This window comes from Geospiza fortis, unplaced genomic scaffold (genome assembly GCF_000277835.1).
Source record: "Geospiza fortis unplaced genomic scaffold, GeoFor_1.0 scaffold88, whole genome shotgun sequence".
In the NCBI taxonomy this organism is placed as follows: domain Eukaryota; kingdom Metazoa; phylum Chordata; class Aves; order Passeriformes; family Thraupidae; genus Geospiza; species Geospiza fortis.
The window spans coordinates 1,524,398-1,544,667 of NW_005054434.1; the positions used below are offsets into that span (position 1 = coordinate 1,524,398).

Consider the following 20,270-nt stretch of genomic DNA (forward strand, 5'->3'; position numbering starts at 1 on the left):
ATTTTAAAAGTTTAATAGTAATAAAATGGTTATAAAAATAGCACTATAATTAGAGTAATAATAATTTGGACAATTTGGATTAGGACAATACAAGACAATAGAAACAAAGAGTTATGGATGGTCTGGGTACCTCTTTCTGGGCAAAATCAGCCCGAAAAAGGACACACTGTTAACAGAGGATTAACCCTTAAAAGCAACAGCCTGTTGCATATTCATACACCTCATCCATGATGCATAAATTCCATTCAAACACAGGATTCTGTCTGGTCAGTGTCAGCTTCTTCCTCTGAATCCTGACGGCGTCTTCGAGCCTGAGTGAGGCAGGAAGAAGTTCGTTTCATCTGCTAATGGAGCAATAAATTCTTTTTCTCTGAAAGATTTAGGTGTCCTGGGGCTGCTATCTCAGTTTGAGTACCTCATTCATTTCTTTAAAAAAATATCCCACATACATAGCTTCTATTTTAACATTATGTTATAACCTAAAACTATATTTAACACACTACTTTAAAAAATTAATACAGCATAACTTTCTAACATAACACATATAATATTCATTTTAATATATGGCAAAAGCCAATCATAAAATACACATTTTTCACAGTATCCCTTTGCACTACTAGTGCTTTTTGGGAATATTAATGATCTTATATCAGCTAAGCACTGTTATATTAGTTACACTAATTATTAATCTGTATTATTGTTGGCTTTTGTTAAAGTTAATGGAATTTTAGAACTTGTGGGAGTTTCTCACTGCTCATTTTTACTCTTTGAATGTAGTCAGGCTCTGTAGTAGTCTTGAAGTTCCATGACCACCTACTGCTCCCTTTGTTTCATTCTGTGTGTCAATAATGCTACTCTTGAAATTCCACAGCTCTAATGTCACTAACAAAACAAACAACAAACCCAACCAGACCTTTCTTGTGTGATTTTCGTTTATATACTTCAGCAGGCAGTCACAATGGAATATTTAGGGAAAATATAATGCAACACAGAGGTATATTTAAATTTTAGACAGTGTTTAAAGACTCTCTAAAAATTAAGGTCTCATGCCTTAATTATTCCATAGCTTCAGATCAGTGAAGTTTCATAGTCTGGAGGCTCTCCAGATTGTCAGCAAGCACAACAGAATTGTTCCAGGACTTGATTGTGCAGGAGATTTCCACTAAGTATCACAGATCAGAAAACCTGAAACATTTCTTTCTTGTAATACACTGTGTCAGTGTGATTTTGTAATTATGGATTTGCCTTGTTCCTTAGTCCAGTGCTCCTTGTGTCCTGTTCATTGACGAGATCGATGCGATCACCCCCAAGAGAGAGGTTGCATCCAAGGACATGGAGAGGAGGATTGTAGCTCAGTTCCTGACTTGTATGGATGGTGAGTTTCAGGAAGGGCTGTGCTAAAAGCAGATTAGAATTATCAGGCTCACTGTCTGCTTCCCTTCAGGAGTGACTTGTGCTTCCTTGAGAGGAGATAGTGGCAATAATTTTTCTTGTTTTGACACAGTTTGCCTGTGGAGTGGTTGGAAGATCATAATAAATTTGAAGGGGTGTTACTACAATATTTTCACAGTGGTCTGTACAGCATTGTATAAGCCTATCTGTTGTATAAACAGAAATAATGGAGAAATTTCAATTTATTAATGTTCAATTTATTAATGTTCAATTTATTAATAACTAATCAATCTGCTAATTTTTAAATTTTCCCTTGATTGTGCAAAATACAAGTTTTAGATAGTAGAGGCAGAGATGAACAGCAGTCTGACTGATTAGTTTATCTCTGCTGACTACTATCATGTGCTGCAGAAATGGAGTCCCACAGGTATTGAGTATGTGTACTGACTTCATTCCTTCTTTCCCTTAGACTTGAATAATGTGGCTGCCACTACCCAGGTCCTTGTTATTGGAGCAACAAACAGACCTGACTCCCTGGACCCTGCCCTGAGGAGAGCTGGGAGATTTGACAGAGAAATTTGTTTAGGGATCCCAGATGAAGGGGCAAGAGAGAAGTACGTGTTGTGAAGTTAAACTTTCTTTTTGATACATTGATAAATAAGAAAATAAGGTGTAAGTTAACATACAATTTAAGGAAAAGTACTTTATTGTGTTTAGTTCTGTTTGTACCTGTACACCCCTGTGGGTCAGCACACACTGAAAAGTTGCAGAAGACATTAAGTGAACTCCTATTTGTCTTGCTAGCTGTGCCTACATTTGGAGTACTTTCCTTTCTTGTGTGCAGATCTGCTTTTAACATTAAGTTAATGGCTTTCCTAGTGCCTTAACAGTGCAGATGATGGAATCAAGTGTATCTTTTCTTGTGTTCAGGAAGTTAACATTCTGTCTTTGGTGCTCCCTATGTAACTGTTAAATTAGGAACATAAATTAAGAAAAGCCTGTTTGTACCTGAAGCAACAGGCCTGGATTCTTCTATTCCATTCCTCATGGAAATACACCAGTCTGGCATTAAGCTGAGCTGCAGTCATCCTGTGTTGTGTAACTGTCCCTTTTTACTCCAAAGATCTATGACTACCAGACTAAGTTACAAGAAATAAATCTGGTTTTGCATTTTTAGTTAAAAAGGAGCTGCTACTCATTTCCTCAACAGCAAAAAACATGGGAAGGGAAGTTAGAAAAACTTACAGCTTATCTTGTGGTGGAAAGGAAAGAAAGGTTAAAGGACAAGTTTCTTATTCTCAAGTAATAATAATTCTAAGTTGAAGAGGCAAACACTTGTGCTTGCAGTATTGCCCACTTTGCATTGTCAGCACTCAGGCCATTATTCCCCCTCAGGTCTTTTATTTTTTTTCTCTTCCCTCCCTTCTTCCTCTAGATTTGCTGCCCTTTAGTAATTGTGTTCCTCTTGGCTGTGGGCAAGACATGCAGATGGTTAGAGGTGGAACTAATGGGTCACCTGAGGAGAGTTGTGGTTCTCTGATAGTTCCTAGGAACATGTTAAAATGATGATATTCCCAGAAATTGCACAGTGTTGAAGGACAGGAATTGTGGATGACAGAGCCATGGTGATGTGTAAAGATTGTTCACAGGTTCAAGTGGAGTCACAGTCATATTATTGTTTGTTTGTATTTGTGTTCCTGGAGGTGTAGCCTTACAGGGAATAATGATAATTTTCTTTTTTAAATTCTTCCCTCCTCCTGCTTTCTGTTGTGTTTTGTGGAAAGCATGGTGGTGTTGACTTATTCCTTTATTTTAAAATTGAGTGTTTGCATAGACCTTTTAAGTCCTTGCAGTGTGCTGATTTACAGGGTGAGTCTTGCTGAGGGCAACATTTGAGCTGCTGAGTTGTGGTTCTGCAGCCTGAAGGGGTGCAGTGAGATGAGAAGGTGTACCTGGAGATCTTGCTTTACCTGGTGTTTTCTTGTGCAGATTCAGAATGAGCCATTTGTAGTCCTGAGCTGTTTACACTTCATCTCAATCTGTTAACTACAGCTCTTGTCAGACAGGTTGAAAAAATCTTGAGAAACAGGCTGTTATCCCTAATAAAGATTGAAAGGAGATGATGGAACTTGTTAATGGGGAGGGAAACAGATGGAATATATTATAATTTTAGAGTTTTGAAGAGTTTAATCACTTGGTTTTTTTAATAACTTTTCTATAGTTACATTATTTGATCTAGAAATAATTTGAACTAGTTTTTATTGGAACTAGAAGTATGTTACTGATCTGGACTTCTTTGGCTTGTGCTGCCTTTAAAAAATATTTTCCTAATTAATTGATGCTTTGCTGTTGTATTCTTGTATTCTGCTTTCAGTGGTCAGATAAAGATAATGAAGATTAAACCAGAGCTCCTCACACAGTCTGATTTCATTTGCTTCTTGCAGAACAGCTTGTTGTAGATGTTTCTTCAATAAATAAATTTTTAAAAAGTGGCATGGAACAGCCAGTGCAGCCTTAGGTTGTTAGGAGTATGAGGTTAAATGTATCAGTGGATAACTCGTGTGCATCTCTGTGGTACACTGAAACCTAGCCTGTCAGTTTTAAATATTAGAGTTGAAAAATGACCTGTACTACTTAATTGAACAAAACTGATCAGCAATGCCTGGTTGAGGCTGTTGGTTTTTGTTTAAGAAGTGACAGGAAGTTTATAGCACACTTCTGTGGGTTTCAGTGTTGGTTACTTCCTACTTAAGCAAAAACTTCCCATTGTGCTACTTCAGTTCACGTGGACTGAAAGAGACATTAAATGCTGTTTGTTTTCATGTGAAGAAAAAAAAAATAACAGCTTCTTCTCCATCTTTATATTTTCCCCCCCCCCCCCCCTTCCTTGATTAGAATTCTTCCGACTCTGTGTCGCAAGCTGAAGCTCCCGGAGTCGTTTGAGTTCCGCCACTTGGCGCGGCTGACTCCGGGCTACGTGGGGGCTGATCTGATGGCCCTGTGCAGGGAGGCAGCCATGGGCACGGTCAGCAGGGTCCTCATAACATCTGAGGAGCACAGGAATAAGCACACACACTCTGGGGGGAGCACTGCTGAAGGAAGCCCAGGGATAGGAGCAGACATCGTGGAGGAAGAGGGCACCAACCAACCAGAACTTCCACCTAAGGTATGTGTTCCTTGAAGGGTGTGTTTTTAACATCTGAAGAGTTGAGCCATTTTAGAGTTATGAAAGTCATTACTTATAAATTCTCAAACATCCACAACCAACCTAATATAAAATGTAGATTTAGAAATGGCAGTTTCTAAGGCAGGAGCATAACTGAGGTATTTTCAGGGTCCCCAGGATGAAGGAGGATTTGATGAATCTGACTCCATGTTCTTAGAAGGCTAATTTATTATTTTATGATACTATATTATATTAAAGAATGCTATACTAAAACTATACTAAAGAATAGAGAAAGGATACAGACAGAAGGCTTAAGAAGATAATAATGAAAACTTGTGACTCCTGCCAGAGTTCCGACACAGCTGATGGTGATGGGTCATTAAGTTAAAACAATTCACATGTTGGATAAACAATCTCCAAACACATTCCAAAGCAGCAAAACACAAGAGAAGCAAATCAGATAATTATTTTCTTTTTTCTCTGAGGCTTCTCAGCTTCCCAGGAGAAGAATCCTGGGCAAAGAGGATTTTTCAGAAAATATGACAGTAACACATAACTCCTAATGACCCATATGATGGGCCTGGAAAAGTAGATCCCAAACCCCAGTCCCCTAAAAATTATGTTCCTGTTTCATACAAGGTGTGGTTTTACCCTGGGATTTTTTGTTTTGTTTGTGCTGTGCTGTTTTGTCTTCTAACAGAGCAAAGTTTCAAAGAGTGGCTGTATCTCTCTTGAAAAGTGTATTGGCTGTAACAGAATTTTAAATGTAGCAGACTTAAACTGATTATTTTGCACCAGCTGTTTGCTGTGCCCCCAGTGAAATGTCTGTGATTGTGCCTGGGGCTCTTCCCTGACCTGGTAGAGTTACAGTAAGCCAAAGTCTAGAAGTATTTATGCAGCCTTTGTTTGCCTTCCAGCTATGTGATTACTTGGGGTAAATCACACGTGCTGTCTAGTACCTGTAACAGGTTTAAGGAAGAGAGGAGCTGTGAAAGTGCAGCACAGCTGGATTTCTGTTGCAGAAAATAATATTTCAAGTGCCAGAATTATTCTCTGGCCTAAGTAACATGAAGGTTAGTGAAGCAGAACAACTTTATATAGAAATCCTTGGTCCTACTTCTCAAAATTTGGAGTCTGTATATGCCTTCATTATGTGCAGGCCTCCTAAAGATTTGTCTGCAGATAAGTGGGCTGAAATGCACATTGTGCTCAGGTTCTGTTTTTAGGAGAGCTGTCAGAGAGCAGTGGTGCTGTGATGACAAGAATCAGTATAAAAAGCTGTAGTAAGCCTTTGTATTAGTGTAACATAAGCATGGTGCTTATGCCTCCCAAGGCTTCCTGGGGCCTGCTGTAGCCAGAAGAAAGTGGGGAGGGGCAGGTAGCTGCAGCTTTTATCAACATCACCATGATCAAAGGGGTCATTGAGAATGAGGAAGTCTAATCCTAACAAAGCCATGTTTTGATAGCTGGCAGGAGGTTGACATAGTCTAATACAGGGTATTGTCATTAAAACCCTTGTATTATGTTTATAATGGTAAAATAAACATACAAAACCTTTAAAAATCGTTCACACAATTCAAGTAAACAAACCCAGTGGTCTTGGCTGTTTCAGAGGTTCTCTCAATGGCTCTGTGAAGAGGAGGAGGAAGGACTTAAAAGGAATAAGGACTTAAAAGGAATATCAGGCATTCTTAGCACTTGTGTTTCTTTGTGGTCAGTTGTAGAGCTATCCTAGCTGAAATTGATAGGAAGTGATACTTTTTCTTCCTACTCCTGTAGGAAAACCGTTGAAACTTAACAGAGTTTTTACATTTATTTTTTCCCCCTCTATTTTATAATGAAAATCCTGAAACAGTTCTATTTGTAGCACAATACCAATTTGCTTTGACACTGCCTTAGAATGAGGATGCATTTATGTTATGAAGATCTAAAGTTCTTTGATGGAATATTTTCTCATTTCCCAATATGGAACTGATTGGAGAAATTGGAATGTACCTCCCTTGGTCACTGTGGTCTGCAGCATGGGGCAGTGCAGAAAAGCATTTTCCTGCATCTCTGTCCTGTTTGCCCAAACTTTATCAGGGTCTGATTGCAGAACCAGGTCTGACCAGGCTGAAGAAATGGTGTTAAAATTCAATGGTGTTAAATCCAAGTGTATGTTCTACAAGTGTCTTAAGAGTTTTAGCAGTTTATACAGAACTGAATATTCTGCAAATTGTTGGAATTGTGCTGTCCAGCAGTTTTTCAGTTTCTCTTGAAAGCAGTTTCTTGTTAAAAGCAGAATGAATACATATAAATAATACATCTTTTGGAAATTTCAGCATGGAAATACCTTTCTCCTAGTCAGTGTGGGAGAAGCAGTAGCAAGGCAAAAAAACATGTATTTTGCCTTCCAACAGCTGGAAGGCAAAATACATGTGCTAGCTCATTTTCTGTGGCATCTAAATCAAGATTTTAAGCTCAGCTCAGTCCCCTTAGACCTGTTAAATATATACAGAGCTTCCCTGAAACATTTTTATCATTTATAGTAATTTACATATTTTATGTGCATTGTATATAATAATGTGATTGATAGTTGAAGTGTGGCTTTGAAAAAGCCTTAAAATGGTTCTGGAAGTCTGACCCAGTTGCATAATCTTTTTGTCTTCTTTTCCATGTATGTTAAGGATGAAAAAGCCCTAAAATGGTTCTGGAAGTCTAACCCAGTTGCATAATCTTTTTCTCTCCCTTTCCTTGTACGTTAAGGATGAATTGCAGAGACTTTTGGATTTGCTGAAGGAGCAAGCCCCCTTGCCTGAGGAGCAGCTGCAGAAGCTGTGCATTGAGATGAATGATTTTATTGTTGCACTGTCATCAGTGCAGCCCTCTGCCAAGAGAGAAGGCTTTGTCACAGTCCCTGATGTGACATGGGCAGACATTGGAGCCCTGGAGGATGTTCGGGAGGAGCTGACTATGGCAATATTGGTATGTCCCAGCCTTCCTTCCAAAGAGCTTTTGCACTCCCCCCTATGCAGGAAATAAACCTGTTTATTTTCAATATTTATTTAAGATATAGGGATATTTTGCAGTTATTGTATTTGTGGGGTGGCCCGTGGCAGGAAGGAATGATGAATCTGGCTCCATGTTCTCAGAAGGCTAATTTATTATTTTATATTATATTATATTAAAGAATACTAAACTAAACTATACTAAAGAATACAGAAAGGATACAGACAGAAGGCTAAAAAGATAATAATGAAAACTCATGACTCTTTCCAGAGCCTTGACCCTGGTTGGCCAATAAGTCAAAACAATTCACATGAAACCAATGAAACAATCTCCAAACACATTCCACATGTGAGCACAACACATGAGAAGCAAATGAGATAAGAATTTGTTTTCCTTTTTCTCTGAGGCTTCTCAGCTTCCCAGGAGAAAATCCTGGGCAAAAGATTTTTCAGAAAATATGACTGTGACACAGGACCTTTATTTAAAACAGTCAGGCTTGTATAATTTACTTCAGAATTTGTTTCAAGTCTGCTGTTTGTATTTAATATTTTGCTTTTTGTATTCTTGCTTTCGGTGTGTTTGTATTGCTCAATCTTTAAGTATTTTAGAAGTTGTGTACCAATAACCTTGGTTGTGCAATTAACACACAAAGAATTGGGACTACTTACCTGGAAGCTTAGCAATCTTGCTGCCAATCAGAGGGGAACTTAACATTAACACCTTTAGGTAACTTTGGTGAATAAAATCTTTGCCTCTGAAAAAGGATATTTCTCCCATTTAGGGGTAATTAGCAGTGCAAGATACTAAGGTGCTGGTTGAATATTTATTCTTCTAGTCTGTAAAAAATGGGAATAAAGAACTTGCTGTGAATGATTTTTCATCCAGCTGTAACTAAAATGAAAAGTTTCATGTTTTCTTTATGCAGAGGTAATGATGATAATTTCTTTTTTAGGCACCTGTGAGAAACCCAGAGCAGTTCAAAGCTCTGGGCCTGACTACTCCAGCTGGTGTCCTGCTTGCAGGGCCTCCAGGGTGTGGCAAAACACTGTTAGCTAAGGTAATGCATTTTCTAAACATCATTAAAAGCACTGAAGAATCCTCTTGAAATGGGTGTTTTTGTAGGATGAGTCTGGATCACAGTGCAAGAAGTTGGCCTTTTGTACCACATTTCATCAGAATTCTAAATTTAGGCCTTTGTGTTGAAGTTACTTGATTTTTTCTTGCATAAAGTTACAACTTTGCTTGAATGGAGTGGGAATTCCTGCAAAACTTGGAGGAATGAAGTTGATTAAGGAAGAAGTAGCAAAGATGAGAAGAAACTCTTTTGGATAACCACCCTATGGAATATTTTACTGTAACTAAACTATGTGTTTGGGACTACTCTGCAACTCTTACTGAAAATACTTCTGTTTTGCTTCTTGAGCGTTTCAGTTCTTACCACATCTCCATGTAAATGCAGATAATCATGCAAATTTCAGATTCTTTCTCATTTTGTCTTCAGGTGCTCTTATGGAATTGAATATCTCTTTAGCTCCCATAATTATTGGACATTCTTCAGCTGGTGTGGGGGGTGGGGTGTGAATCTGGAACTGCCTCATCAGAGAGAGAGAGAACACATTGCTAAATTCTCTGCTCCCCTCCCGCTCTTAATGGCATATAATTATACTTTGTACTGTTTTCTATATTTTGCAAACAGTCGGTGACTGTATGTTCCTCCCCTTGTATTTGTTTATTTTCCATGGACAGAACCCAAGCAGACATGATAAATGTGTGTTTTAGATCTATATTTATATCTTTATCTATATCTGTCTCACTTTACCTTTTCTACAGGCTGTGGCAAACGAGTCTGGACTGAACTTCATATCTGTGAAAGGTCCTGAGCTGCTAAATATGGTATGTGCTAATCGTGGGGCTTTTGTTATTTATGGAATTCTTGTCCAACATGTGGGGCAAGCAAAATTCCTGATAATTACACAACTGGTACTGGTGCAGCTGAAATTGCCTTATTCAACCTCTCCTTAAAGTTTTTAGCAGTGAAGTTGTTCATGTGAAAAGAAAAAAGTCACATGTGTGACTTAAATATTTATCTTAGTTTAAGTTACGTGGCAGGTAACCCTTCTTGACTTGAAGTAGGGTTTCTAAATGACCAACTACATGCATCACTGCTTTTCTATAGCATGGAGATTTTAAATGTCAACAGATAAGAGTGCTGTAGTTCAAATTTTCAAAGCACTGGACTTAGAAGTGCTGTGATGTGACTTCAGTCCTTTTCAAAGTCAAGAGAATGTGTTGAACTGAGCAAGGTGGCTGCAGCTCCATTATCAGTAATGTGGAAGCTGAAACCCACAGACTGGATTTGTTTGATCTCTTCCAAATGTTTTTATATGTCTGCTTCAAGTACTGATACAGGCAGGAAATAAAACAGTTAATGAGGAGCCCAACTTCCTTGTGGAATACAGAGAAAATGGTTGGCCATGGTTCAGAGACTGTGTTAACATATAAATTGAATCAAAACATCTTTGTTTGGAAAAAGTTAAGTGTTTGCATTTACAACTTCATAGCTCCTGTTCCTACAATTCAGCATTCAAAGTGAAATTCTGGGTGACTTTTCAGTTCCCTACCACCAAGCCCCTGTCTTCAGGCAACAACTCTATGAACTTCAGATGTTCATTGTGTTCACATTGCTCGCTGGGTTTGTTCATGAAAAGCTGAACAACAGGGTCCTTAATTAAGACTTATTTGTTAATTCTCATCACCAAAATGATGGCAAGTTACAGTTATTGCCCAGAAAAAAGGAATTCTGTTAAACTCTGAATGTTCTGCGAATTGTCATAAGTCAGCTAGTGACAGTTCCCATGTAAATCATGATCAGTGAGGAAACAGAGACAAGAGACTGTTGTCAGAAAAAAACCAGATTACTAGATTGCATTTCTCCCTTGCAAAGTACCTTAAATAGTGTTTAAAACTATTTATTTCTTTTCCCCAAGCAAAATCTTTGTGTCTTACACTGTTTCAAAGTAGTTTCTCTTGCTGTTTCAGTACGTGGGTGAAAGTGAGCGTGCCGTACGCCAGGTGTTCCAGCGGGCCCGGAATTCTGCCCCCTGTGTGATTTTCTTTGATGAAGTTGATGCTTTGTGCCCTCGGAGGTCTGACCGTGAGGTGAGTCTGCCTTGAGATATCTGCACAAATAAATACTCTCAGTTACAACTTTTGAGACATTGCTGGAAACAGAAGTATCCAGAAGTATTTCCCAAGTATTACCCCAGTATTTTTCAAGAAAGGCAATCCACTAGGCTTTTATTTGAGGGAAATAATATTGATCAAATTTTATAAAGCTTAACACTTTTTTTCATATGCATATATGAAAAAAATATCCAGAGTAATTCAGGTTAAGCTGTAGCCACATTTCTCTTCACAGAGAAAAGCAAGGCACGATTCTTCCCAAGAATATTTCTGGGTTTCACATTCTCTGAACCTCAGAGAAAGGAAAAACAAATCTTATTTGCTGTGCCTGTGTTGTGCAAAAGTAGAATGTAACATGGAGATTGTTTACCCAGAGTGATGGTGTTTTGTTTCCTTGGCCTATCAAGGCCAAGTGTGTGTGTGTGTGTGTGTTAGGACTATGGGGTGACAGTCATGGGTTCTGTGCAGTGTGTGCAGAGTTGAGTGCTTGGCAGATTCAGTTTAGATGTAATGTAATATAATATAGAATAATATAGTATAATAAAGTAATTCATTAGTCTTCTGATAAGATGGACTCAGAGGCATCATTTCTCTCCCCCTCGTCAGGGGCAAAAATATCATCAATATTAAGCTTGGTTATAGGATGTCACTACTATGGAATTGCTGTTTACCTCTCAGTACCTCACCTGCTTAAAATGTTGTTTCAGAGGTTTCAATATTTAAGAGCTCTTTTCCCTCAAAAAACTAAATATTGAGAAATTTTGTGTCTTCTTGTTGAGGTAGATATCAGAACAACTAGTACAAATATTTATATGTACTCCTTTAAGTGAGTCCTTTAGTTTTGATGGGAAAGAAAAGGTTTGCCACATGCTAAAATACATGGGAAGTGTGTAGCTAGCATGAATTTGGGATGGAGATGTACTGAGAGTATGAGAGAAGGAATCCACAATGCAGCTCCATTGAAAGTGTGAAAAAGAAATTTTTTCTTTGAGTATAATATTTCAGTGCAGGGAGTTAGTAGAGCTTTTGTTTCTTCAAATATTCACATTCCCACTGTTTCTCTGATTTGTTGACAAATTTCTCCTCCCAAAGTCAGGAGCCAGCGTGCGGGTGGTGAACCAGCTCCTCACCGAGATGGACGGGCTGCAGAATCGACAGCAGGTTTTCATTATGGCTGCTACAAACAGGCCAGGTGAGGAGCCAGAGGTCAGAAACAAGAAATCAGACATCCTTGGTTCTCTTTTAACAAAGTTATGTGTTCCTAAATATTTGAATTCTGCAACTAAGCCTGTTCTGTATTTAAAATTACAGTGTCTGCTCAAATCCAAAGCCTTTCTGATCAGTTAATCATGTTCATGTGGTATTGTGAGATATAGCAATCTCTTTAAAATGTGTCTCACTTAGCATCTGGTATCATTGTTGTTAAAAAGCTTTGAAATACCTTTGACTGCTGATGTTTATCTCCTTGCAATGTAGAAGCAGAAAAGGGACCTAAAATATTTTTTTTTCTTTTTATAGTTTTCTGCTATATATATTTTTTTTTTTTTGCCTTAAGACGCCTGTCTCATGTTAAGTCATTTTTCCATTTGCTTATCTTTTGATTCCTGGGCTCAGTGTTCCACACTGGACTCTTGTTTGGAGCAGTTACTCTTCTGTTGCTTCATGTCCAGCTTGGATATTAACAGCTGTCTTTGCTCCCTCTCTGGCTCTTCAGTTTTTGGCAACTCTTGCAATTCCAGCAGCATCTTCTCAGTTAATAATCTAAACACTGATGTCTGCTTTACAAGCATCATGTGTTTTACAGGCAACTTTCTATCTCTGTTTTTAGATTTGTTTTGTATTATGGAGAAGCCTTGTGTTTTATACATAGCAAGAAACCTGTCTTTCCTGAATTTGAATTCCATGTAGAAGCTGTGGGTTGTAGATAAAGGAATTTGTTGTCAGTTTAGGAAAGCACAGAGGTGTTGCACTTCCTTGGTTATGATTATTTTCCTGAATATTGCAAGTGAAATGAAATACAGGGTTACAAATCTGTCTTGGTAAAACCATACTGGTGTGGGTACCACAATTCTGGAAAGAACCTTTGCACTTAAAACAGATATTTGGCAAATTCCTACTTACAGTGAGACATGGTTATTTCTTACCTGCATGTATTAAGTAAGGACAAGATGTAGTTTTGCTGAGAAATGGCTTAACAGGAAAAATAGTAGCATGGCTATTTTGGATATAATTTGGAAGGTGGGAAAGTTAAAATACTTGACATTGCTTTTGTTCTACAAATTAAGGAAAATTTGGTCTGAAATCATCTAGAATAGGCAATATTAGGTGGGTTGGTTTTTTTTTTCCAATGGTCAAAAGCTTCAAAGATTTGGAGGAAGATCTTCCTATGTCTCAAATTCCTTGTACCATGACAGACTTTCAAGCCTTCCATGTGGTGAACTATGAGCAGTAGGGGCTTAAATCTCTACCTGCTTGTGCAAATTCTTTGACTTAAAGCATCAGGTTTTCTTGGCATGAGCTTGCTGGTCCTGAGCTATCTAATGCAATGCACAATAGAAAATAAGGTTATGCTGTGTGTAGATGCACTTGGATGTACCAGGAGTGCTGGTGGGAGTGTCACCAAGTTGCCTTAGCAAAGAGATCTCTCCCTGAATTAGCTGTGCTGTTGCAAGCATTTGTATCAAGCAGCCCTGTTTGGAAATGTATCACAAGGGCTTCATATCTAATTACTGACTTTGTCATTAGCTCTGACTGCTAATGACAGCTTGGGCTGGGAATTCCAGCTCTGTGGAAGCGAGGACACATCCAGCTGTACTTCCTGCAGTGCCTCCTCAGCTGGCTGGGCAGGGGGCCAGTCCTTTTTTGGGCTGCTCTGAGCCAAGGATTCCTCTGTGCAAGCACTCCAGCAGCTTCACCAGGGCCAGCTTAGGGTAAATATTGCTTAGATGTTAATTTCAAAATATAAATATTTATATGTGGCAGGTTTGTCCTAATTCCTTGATTTAGATATACACTGATTCTGTGCTTGCTTACAGGTCTGATTTTCATGCATATGCAAAATAGACACCTGTTCAATTGTTAATTCCCCTCTCTATAAGCCTCATACAAAGTGCATTTTTACCCTTATGTGGTTAGGAAGTACCTCTGGAATGGCTTTAGGATATTTTTTCCCCCTTCAGTTTTAAAAAGTCACTATCATCTTTTTCAGCTGCAGTGGCAGATCTACTGTTTGACCATACAGGAATAGTTAAAATTAAAAAACTTTACCAAATAATGAGGTTTGGGCTCATATTTGAGGGCAGCTGGGAAATGTGTAAGGCATGAAATCAGCAGTCTATTATTAGCCAGTGACATTGGTGAAAAAAGGGGGTTTGAGGTAAAAATGCCAAATGTAAAGAAAATGCAAAAGCATGTGTGTGTGTGTGCATATATATATACATACATATATATACACACACACATATTTACACACACACATATTTTGGGAAGGTTTAGACCTTTTTTTAAATTTTTCCTGTGATATTTGCATTTGTCAATATGAGGAAATAGAGTTTCATCAGGACAATTTCTACTGAAGTTGTGGTTAACTTGGGGAAATTGATGTTTCTCTCCTGTAGTTTATTCACAGTTCATGGGCCCTAGGAGGAGGCAGTGCTCACTAAATGAGGTTTTGCTGGTTTGGTCTGTGTAGTTAAAAGGAGCACACTGCAGGTAGAGAGCAATGAAGTCTGTGCTAGTAAAGCATTCTTAACCACCTTAAGAATGCAAAGCCCAAGCAGAGAACTGTAGGACAGGCATAGCTTAGACTGGCTGGTATATTGAAGTAATTCCCCCAAACAATTAAAGTTGTGATGCCTGAAAAGGTTTTTAAATTGTTGTAAGAAAGATTTTTCTGTCCTAATTATGGTGAGTAGAGGTGCTGCTGGGGAGGGGAGTTATGTAATGTAAAGCTAAATAATATTATGTGTCCCAGCAGGACTTCTGCAGTCTTCCACAGAGCCAGTGCTGAGAAGTGTGAGAGCTCATGGTTTCTAATCCATGTTGGTATAATTTATTGGGAGAGAAAATGGCTTTTCAAGATGCTTCTTTTTTTAGAGTGATGGCACGCGTGGTAGCTTTGGGAGTTGGTTGCTGGTACTATTCATGACTGTTGTGTTTGCTGAAATCCTTGTGCAATAGGAAGAGTCTTCTCTCTTAAGTTATTATTACTGTTGTTGTTATTATTGCTCTTGTTGTTATTGTTTAGGAGTAGTTAGGACAGCAGTGGCCCAACCACTTTTGGCATCAAGGTTTATTCCTGGCACAGTTGTTGCAGTGAGGTGTTGGCACCTGGGACAGAGTATTACTGTGAAATGGTGGTGGTTTATACCCCATGGCTGAAAACTGCCGAATTCTCTTGTATATAGCCTTTAAACACTTGGAAGGCTTTAAGTCCCATTTTGGCAAAAGGGGAGGCACAATAGTTTGATTCCTTTGTTTATCATCTACAATCTGCAAGTGGTAATTCTTATTCTGGCAGTGCTGAAAAAAGCCTTTGATATGCCCTAAAAAGCAGGATATTTGAATGTTTTTTGCACTTACTCAATGACTTTGAATGTCCTCTGCAGATATTTCTTGACTCCTAAATTAGCAGGGGTGCAATATTCCCAAGTCAATAGCTCTCCACCTAAATGCAGAATCAATGTCAGACTTTGTCTGAAGAGGATTCAACTTTTAAAGCATTTGGTATTATTAGAGAGGGGTAAAAAAATAGAGGTAGAAATGTCTTGTCTTGTCTTGTTAGCACCTTCATGGGTCACAATAATTAAATTCTTTTCCAGCCTACTTCCTTTCCCAAATTCAAGACTAAATACTGCACAACAGCCAAACACTACTCTTGAATGAAATCTATAATTTTCCACAACTTTCTAGCTACCAGTTTGAATTTCAGGATGGGATACTGCTGCTTTCTGTTCTTCTCTTACTTCCCCAGGCTTTGCACATTATAAACTCCTTCGAGAAATGCTGACCAAGGCATCAGCAGCATTTCCCCTGGGATCTAGGGAGCTGTTTGTCATGTGAGGAAACAGACAAGACAGTGATTTTAAACTGAACATAAATTGTGATGATGTCTTGCTTTTATTCGTGGCCTCTTTCTCTAGCTTTCTTAAATTAATTCTTGCAAAATTCCTCTTCTGCTCTTACCTTTGAGCACAATCCTGGTTTCAGTGAGTTCTATTTTTGTTGGCAAGTTTATTTTCATTTCTTTAGAGCTATTCACCTGAACCACATGTTTTGAAACACAATTAAAAAAACAATCACCAGTCTTTAACAATAGTTACAGTTTGGGCATTGTTTATGTTTTTACCTGTTTATACATGTTGCTGAATTAAAGGCAAGATAAGATCTAAGAAAAGCACTTAATAAATGAGGCATGGAACAATTTCTTTCATAATAGTTCTAATTCACACAAATTATATTTCTGCATTTCAGCAGCCCTTGAGTGTTGTGTACCTTTCCCAGTAACTTCAGTTGTTAAGTGCAGCATTCACCTGGAGTCTCAGAAAACCTTTCAGGGCTTCTGAGCCTGCATTTCAGAACATCACAAATGGGAGGGCCTAGGTCTTGTATACTTCAAATATATTTTTAAAAGCTGGAGTGAGAGCATGGGAGAAGTTTGATGGACTCACACAACAGCTGTCATTGCTTGTATTCACTGACCTTCTGTAAATGTGCTTGGATTCTCTACAGCTGAGATAAGACATGAATAATCAACTAGAAATTAATGTGGGACTAAGAGATTCTATTCTAGAGCAATGGAATATCCCTGTATAGGAATTTATGCACAGATACTTTCAATGGCACATAATGATTCTGTAAAAGTTTGCAGTCTGCTCTACAGCTGAGATAAGACATAAATAATGAATGTGGGACTAAGAGATTCTATTTTAGAGCAATGGAATATCCCTGTATAGAAATTCATGCACAGATACTTTCAATGGAACATAATGATTCTGTAAAAGTTTGCAGTAGATTGAAGAGCAGTGTAGCAAACTGAAAAGTGACTTCATTCTCTGAAGGTTCGTGCCTGTTTGAACCCTTAAAACAGAGCAAGGAATGGATGTACTGTAAATATCTTCTCATGCAATTTTGTCACATTGTTTGGAAAATTATACTACTGTCTTCTAATGACAGTCAACACCATTGACCACCTCAGAAAGGCAGGAAATTATTAACATTTCTCCCAATAGAAATATATTCTGTCTGTGAGACAGCTGCTTGGAAAAGGAGTGCTGTGTTTCATCACATTTCCATGCTTCACTTTCCTTCCAGCTTGAGGGATAATAATAGGCTTTGAAAGAGGTATCTGCAACAACTGCCTTAATTTCATTAAAATGGTAAATGTGTCTAAATTGAGTTGACTCTCTTCTGTTTAGATAAGTTTTAAGATAATAGATATGGAGGGAGTGCTATGATTTGCCAGGGTGGAATGCTTTGAAATTCCTTAAAGGGGTACCTTACTCAGTTCTTTTAAATGGATATGAATGCATCTAGTGAGTGAGTTTGTCCAATGAGTAAATAATAATTTTCTGGGTTATGTGATGAGTTTTCAAGAACTTCAGGCCCAGATCTGAACCAGAAGAATGAAATGAGATTCATAAGGAGGAGTATAGCTCTGTGTTTCAGACTTTGGTGTGGTCTTGTTGCTGTAAACCACCATTATTGCAGCTTATCTAGTTCTGTCAGTTGTGGTAACTTTTTGAATGCAGGCAGTGTGATAATTTCCATACAAAAAGGTGAATACAACTTCAGACCACATTGCTGTCTTCATATTGTTGGACAAATAGCAAGTACCATGTTGTCAGTGTGCTTAATGGAAACAGTATCTTCCATAGCAAGTTTAATATTTTAAAATATTATTTAATACTTTATTTTTGGAACATTAGAATGAGGAAATCAGCAAGTGCCTGCTGTTGTAATGCAGGCCCTGTTGAAAGTATTTGTTTTGGTGTTTGTAACAGATCCCTTGAGTGAACTTTGTCATCTCCTATTAATAATGTGATAAGGAACACAGAAACAGGAAAGTGCACTTATGTCAAAAGCAAGACAAAGTGTCATCTGGAACAATGCACAGATGTATAAGTAACATGTTTTTGTCTGTGCCTGCCACAACAAGGATTCTATTTAACTCTTGTTTCATCTAGTCTGGATTAAATTAATACAAGTAATTCCTTTTTTTTCCCCTCACCATTCTCATCACATTAGCATCTGCATTAGCTGATTTTTCTTCCATAGATGTTTCTGTCCATGACTGCTGTATCCTAGGGGGGGAAAAAAGCTTTTGTCCAAGAAAAAGATAACAGAGTTGTCCTTTAAGCATAACTGAGAGAGCAACTTGAACAAAACCATGCCCATCTTTAAAAAGTGGATCAAGACCATACTGTGGTAGGATCAGGTAGTTCAAGTGTTGACAGAGTTAAGCAGACTTTTTTCATTTGCAAAAAAGTGATAGTTTAACTTCCCTGCTACTGTTTTAGGGCTTGGGTGGTGTCTGTTACTGTACAGTAAAGATTAGCAGCTTCACTTTTTGCAGTCCTTCACCTTTAATGTACAGGAATGCAGTAGTTTGTCTGTGAGCTGTTTTGTCAGGAGGGCAGAGCCAATGCAGGCTGTTGGCAGCTTCATTGGGAGACCTTGATAATTTCCAGCTTCAGACTTAGATGGAATCATCAACTGTCACTTTAGGGAGAGGTTCTTGCAGTAGCTACCTCACACATTCATATAATTTATATACTTCCAAATAGGCTGTTATAGTAAAAATATAGATTTCTTTATATCTTCTGTGAGTGCTTCTGTGACTTTGCTGCTTACATTACTGTGGCATGTGGGATATCAGAGAGTTACAAAATCATTTAGGTTGGAAAAGACCTCAGAAATGATGGAGTCCACCTGTTAACCCACCACTAAACCCAAGTGTCCCCAGTTGTCACATCTCCAGGTTTTTTCAGTACCTCCAGGGATAGTAACTCCATAGAATTCCTTAGTGAAGCAGATTAATACCATTATTGGGTTTTGGTAGATGGGGAAATAGGGTGTCAAGAAGCATTGAGAAACATCATGCAGGCAGTTTGTGCTGAAACACAGACAGGAATTGAGGCCTTTTCCAGGTTATATGCCCTGTCTGTATCTCTTGTTATACAAATAGTATTTACATCCTGACTCACTTTGTGTACATTTGGTATCACAGCCTGTGGTGCTAAAAGGCAGCTACACATTTCTGTTACTCTTAGGCTTTGAATGGTTTTCTAGAAACATTTGTGATAATTTTTGATTTCTTATTTCTCCACACATAATAAATTTGGAATCTGTAGCTCTCCCTGGGTAACTGATTCTGTATTTTGCAGCTGTTTTTGGTATTTTCCTGTGTTTCCTGTTTTACCATTCAGATAACCATGATGTAGTAGAAATACAAATGACCAATAAAATTAAGTTTGCATATGGATGGTTGTGATTGGCCCTGTGTGCTTGTTATGCTTGGCTTATCATTGTCCCTTTGGGTAGAGTTCCTTCCAGTAGAAGAAACTGCTAATAATTAATGTGGAATTCCTCAGCAAAAACGTTCTAATTCTGTATTGCCAAATATAGAGTTGTCCTCTTATCTGAAGAGTTGAAACTGGTATTTATGAGCCATCATTGATCAGCTGTGGCTTAATTTTACTGGCTGTTAGAGACTTGATGACAAAAATGAAACTTTTTCATAATGCTCAGAGCTTCAAATGCATATGCATGACACAAATGCTTCTTTGAGTCTTGGTACAAATATGCATGTATTCCTTCTCATGTGCAGATATTCCTAAGGGTGCAACTCATTTCTGGATTAATTCTTTTCTATTTTTCCTCTCCCTAAGATATCATTGACCCAGCTATCCTGCGTCCTGGTAGGCTGGATAAAACACTCTATGTGGGTTTGCCACCACCTGAAGATCGACTTGCTATTCTAAAAACCATCACCAAAGTGAGTATTTGGAAATATATCCTTCATCTTGAAGCTTGGTGGAATGCTGTAAGAGAAATTAAATATTACAAAGAATTGCAGGATCCTGTCTCATGAAACACTTTCAGCTATTCCATGAGGTCATAAAAAGAATCACTCAGCCCATCTGCTGTTAAATTTGCTCTGGGACTGCAAGGAGCTGATGAATCTTGAGTAAAGCAAACCTGTTAAACGTAGAAGTTGCTGCCTTGATAGTCACAGCTTGAACAGATTTAATTAGAAGATTCCTATCTGAGTGAGTAATGGGCCTAGAAGTGTTTTGTAAGCTTTTTTTGGGGGGTTCCAGACATTCAGCAGAATGATTCACAAGCTCCATCTGTATTTGCTCAACAGTAGTTGTGACACCTAATTTGCTTTAGGATGAAAAGAAGCTTGTGATGATTGAGGTTGTGTGTTAAAGTAAATGTGAAAATGTACAATCTGTGCCTTCATGGGTCCTCCCTGTGGTGGACAGCACAATCTGCTACTTCAGACACTTGGATTATAGAATTCTGGGAGTGTTTTTCC

General features: G+C 38.3%; 1 protein-coding gene across 1 annotated transcript in view; it reads left to right on the top strand.

Moving 5' to 3' along the window:
* Nucleotides 1-20,270, top strand: part of NVL (nuclear VCP like) — a 39,380-nt gene that overhangs the window by 6,893 nt on the left and 12,217 nt on the right. The window contains exons 10-18 of the mRNA XM_005427024.2: nucleotides 1,258-1,375; nucleotides 1,862-2,006; nucleotides 4,288-4,558; nucleotides 7,304-7,522; nucleotides 8,499-8,603; nucleotides 9,377-9,439; nucleotides 10,586-10,705; nucleotides 11,822-11,921; nucleotides 19,618-19,724. Coding sequence (XP_005427081.1) covers nucleotides 1,258-1,375; nucleotides 1,862-2,006; nucleotides 4,288-4,558; nucleotides 7,304-7,522; nucleotides 8,499-8,603; nucleotides 9,377-9,439; nucleotides 10,586-10,705; nucleotides 11,822-11,921; nucleotides 19,618-19,724 — 1,248 coding nt within the window. The remainder of the gene's footprint in view (nucleotides 1-1,257; nucleotides 1,376-1,861; nucleotides 2,007-4,287; nucleotides 4,559-7,303; nucleotides 7,523-8,498; nucleotides 8,604-9,376; nucleotides 9,440-10,585; nucleotides 10,706-11,821; nucleotides 11,922-19,617; nucleotides 19,725-20,270) is intronic.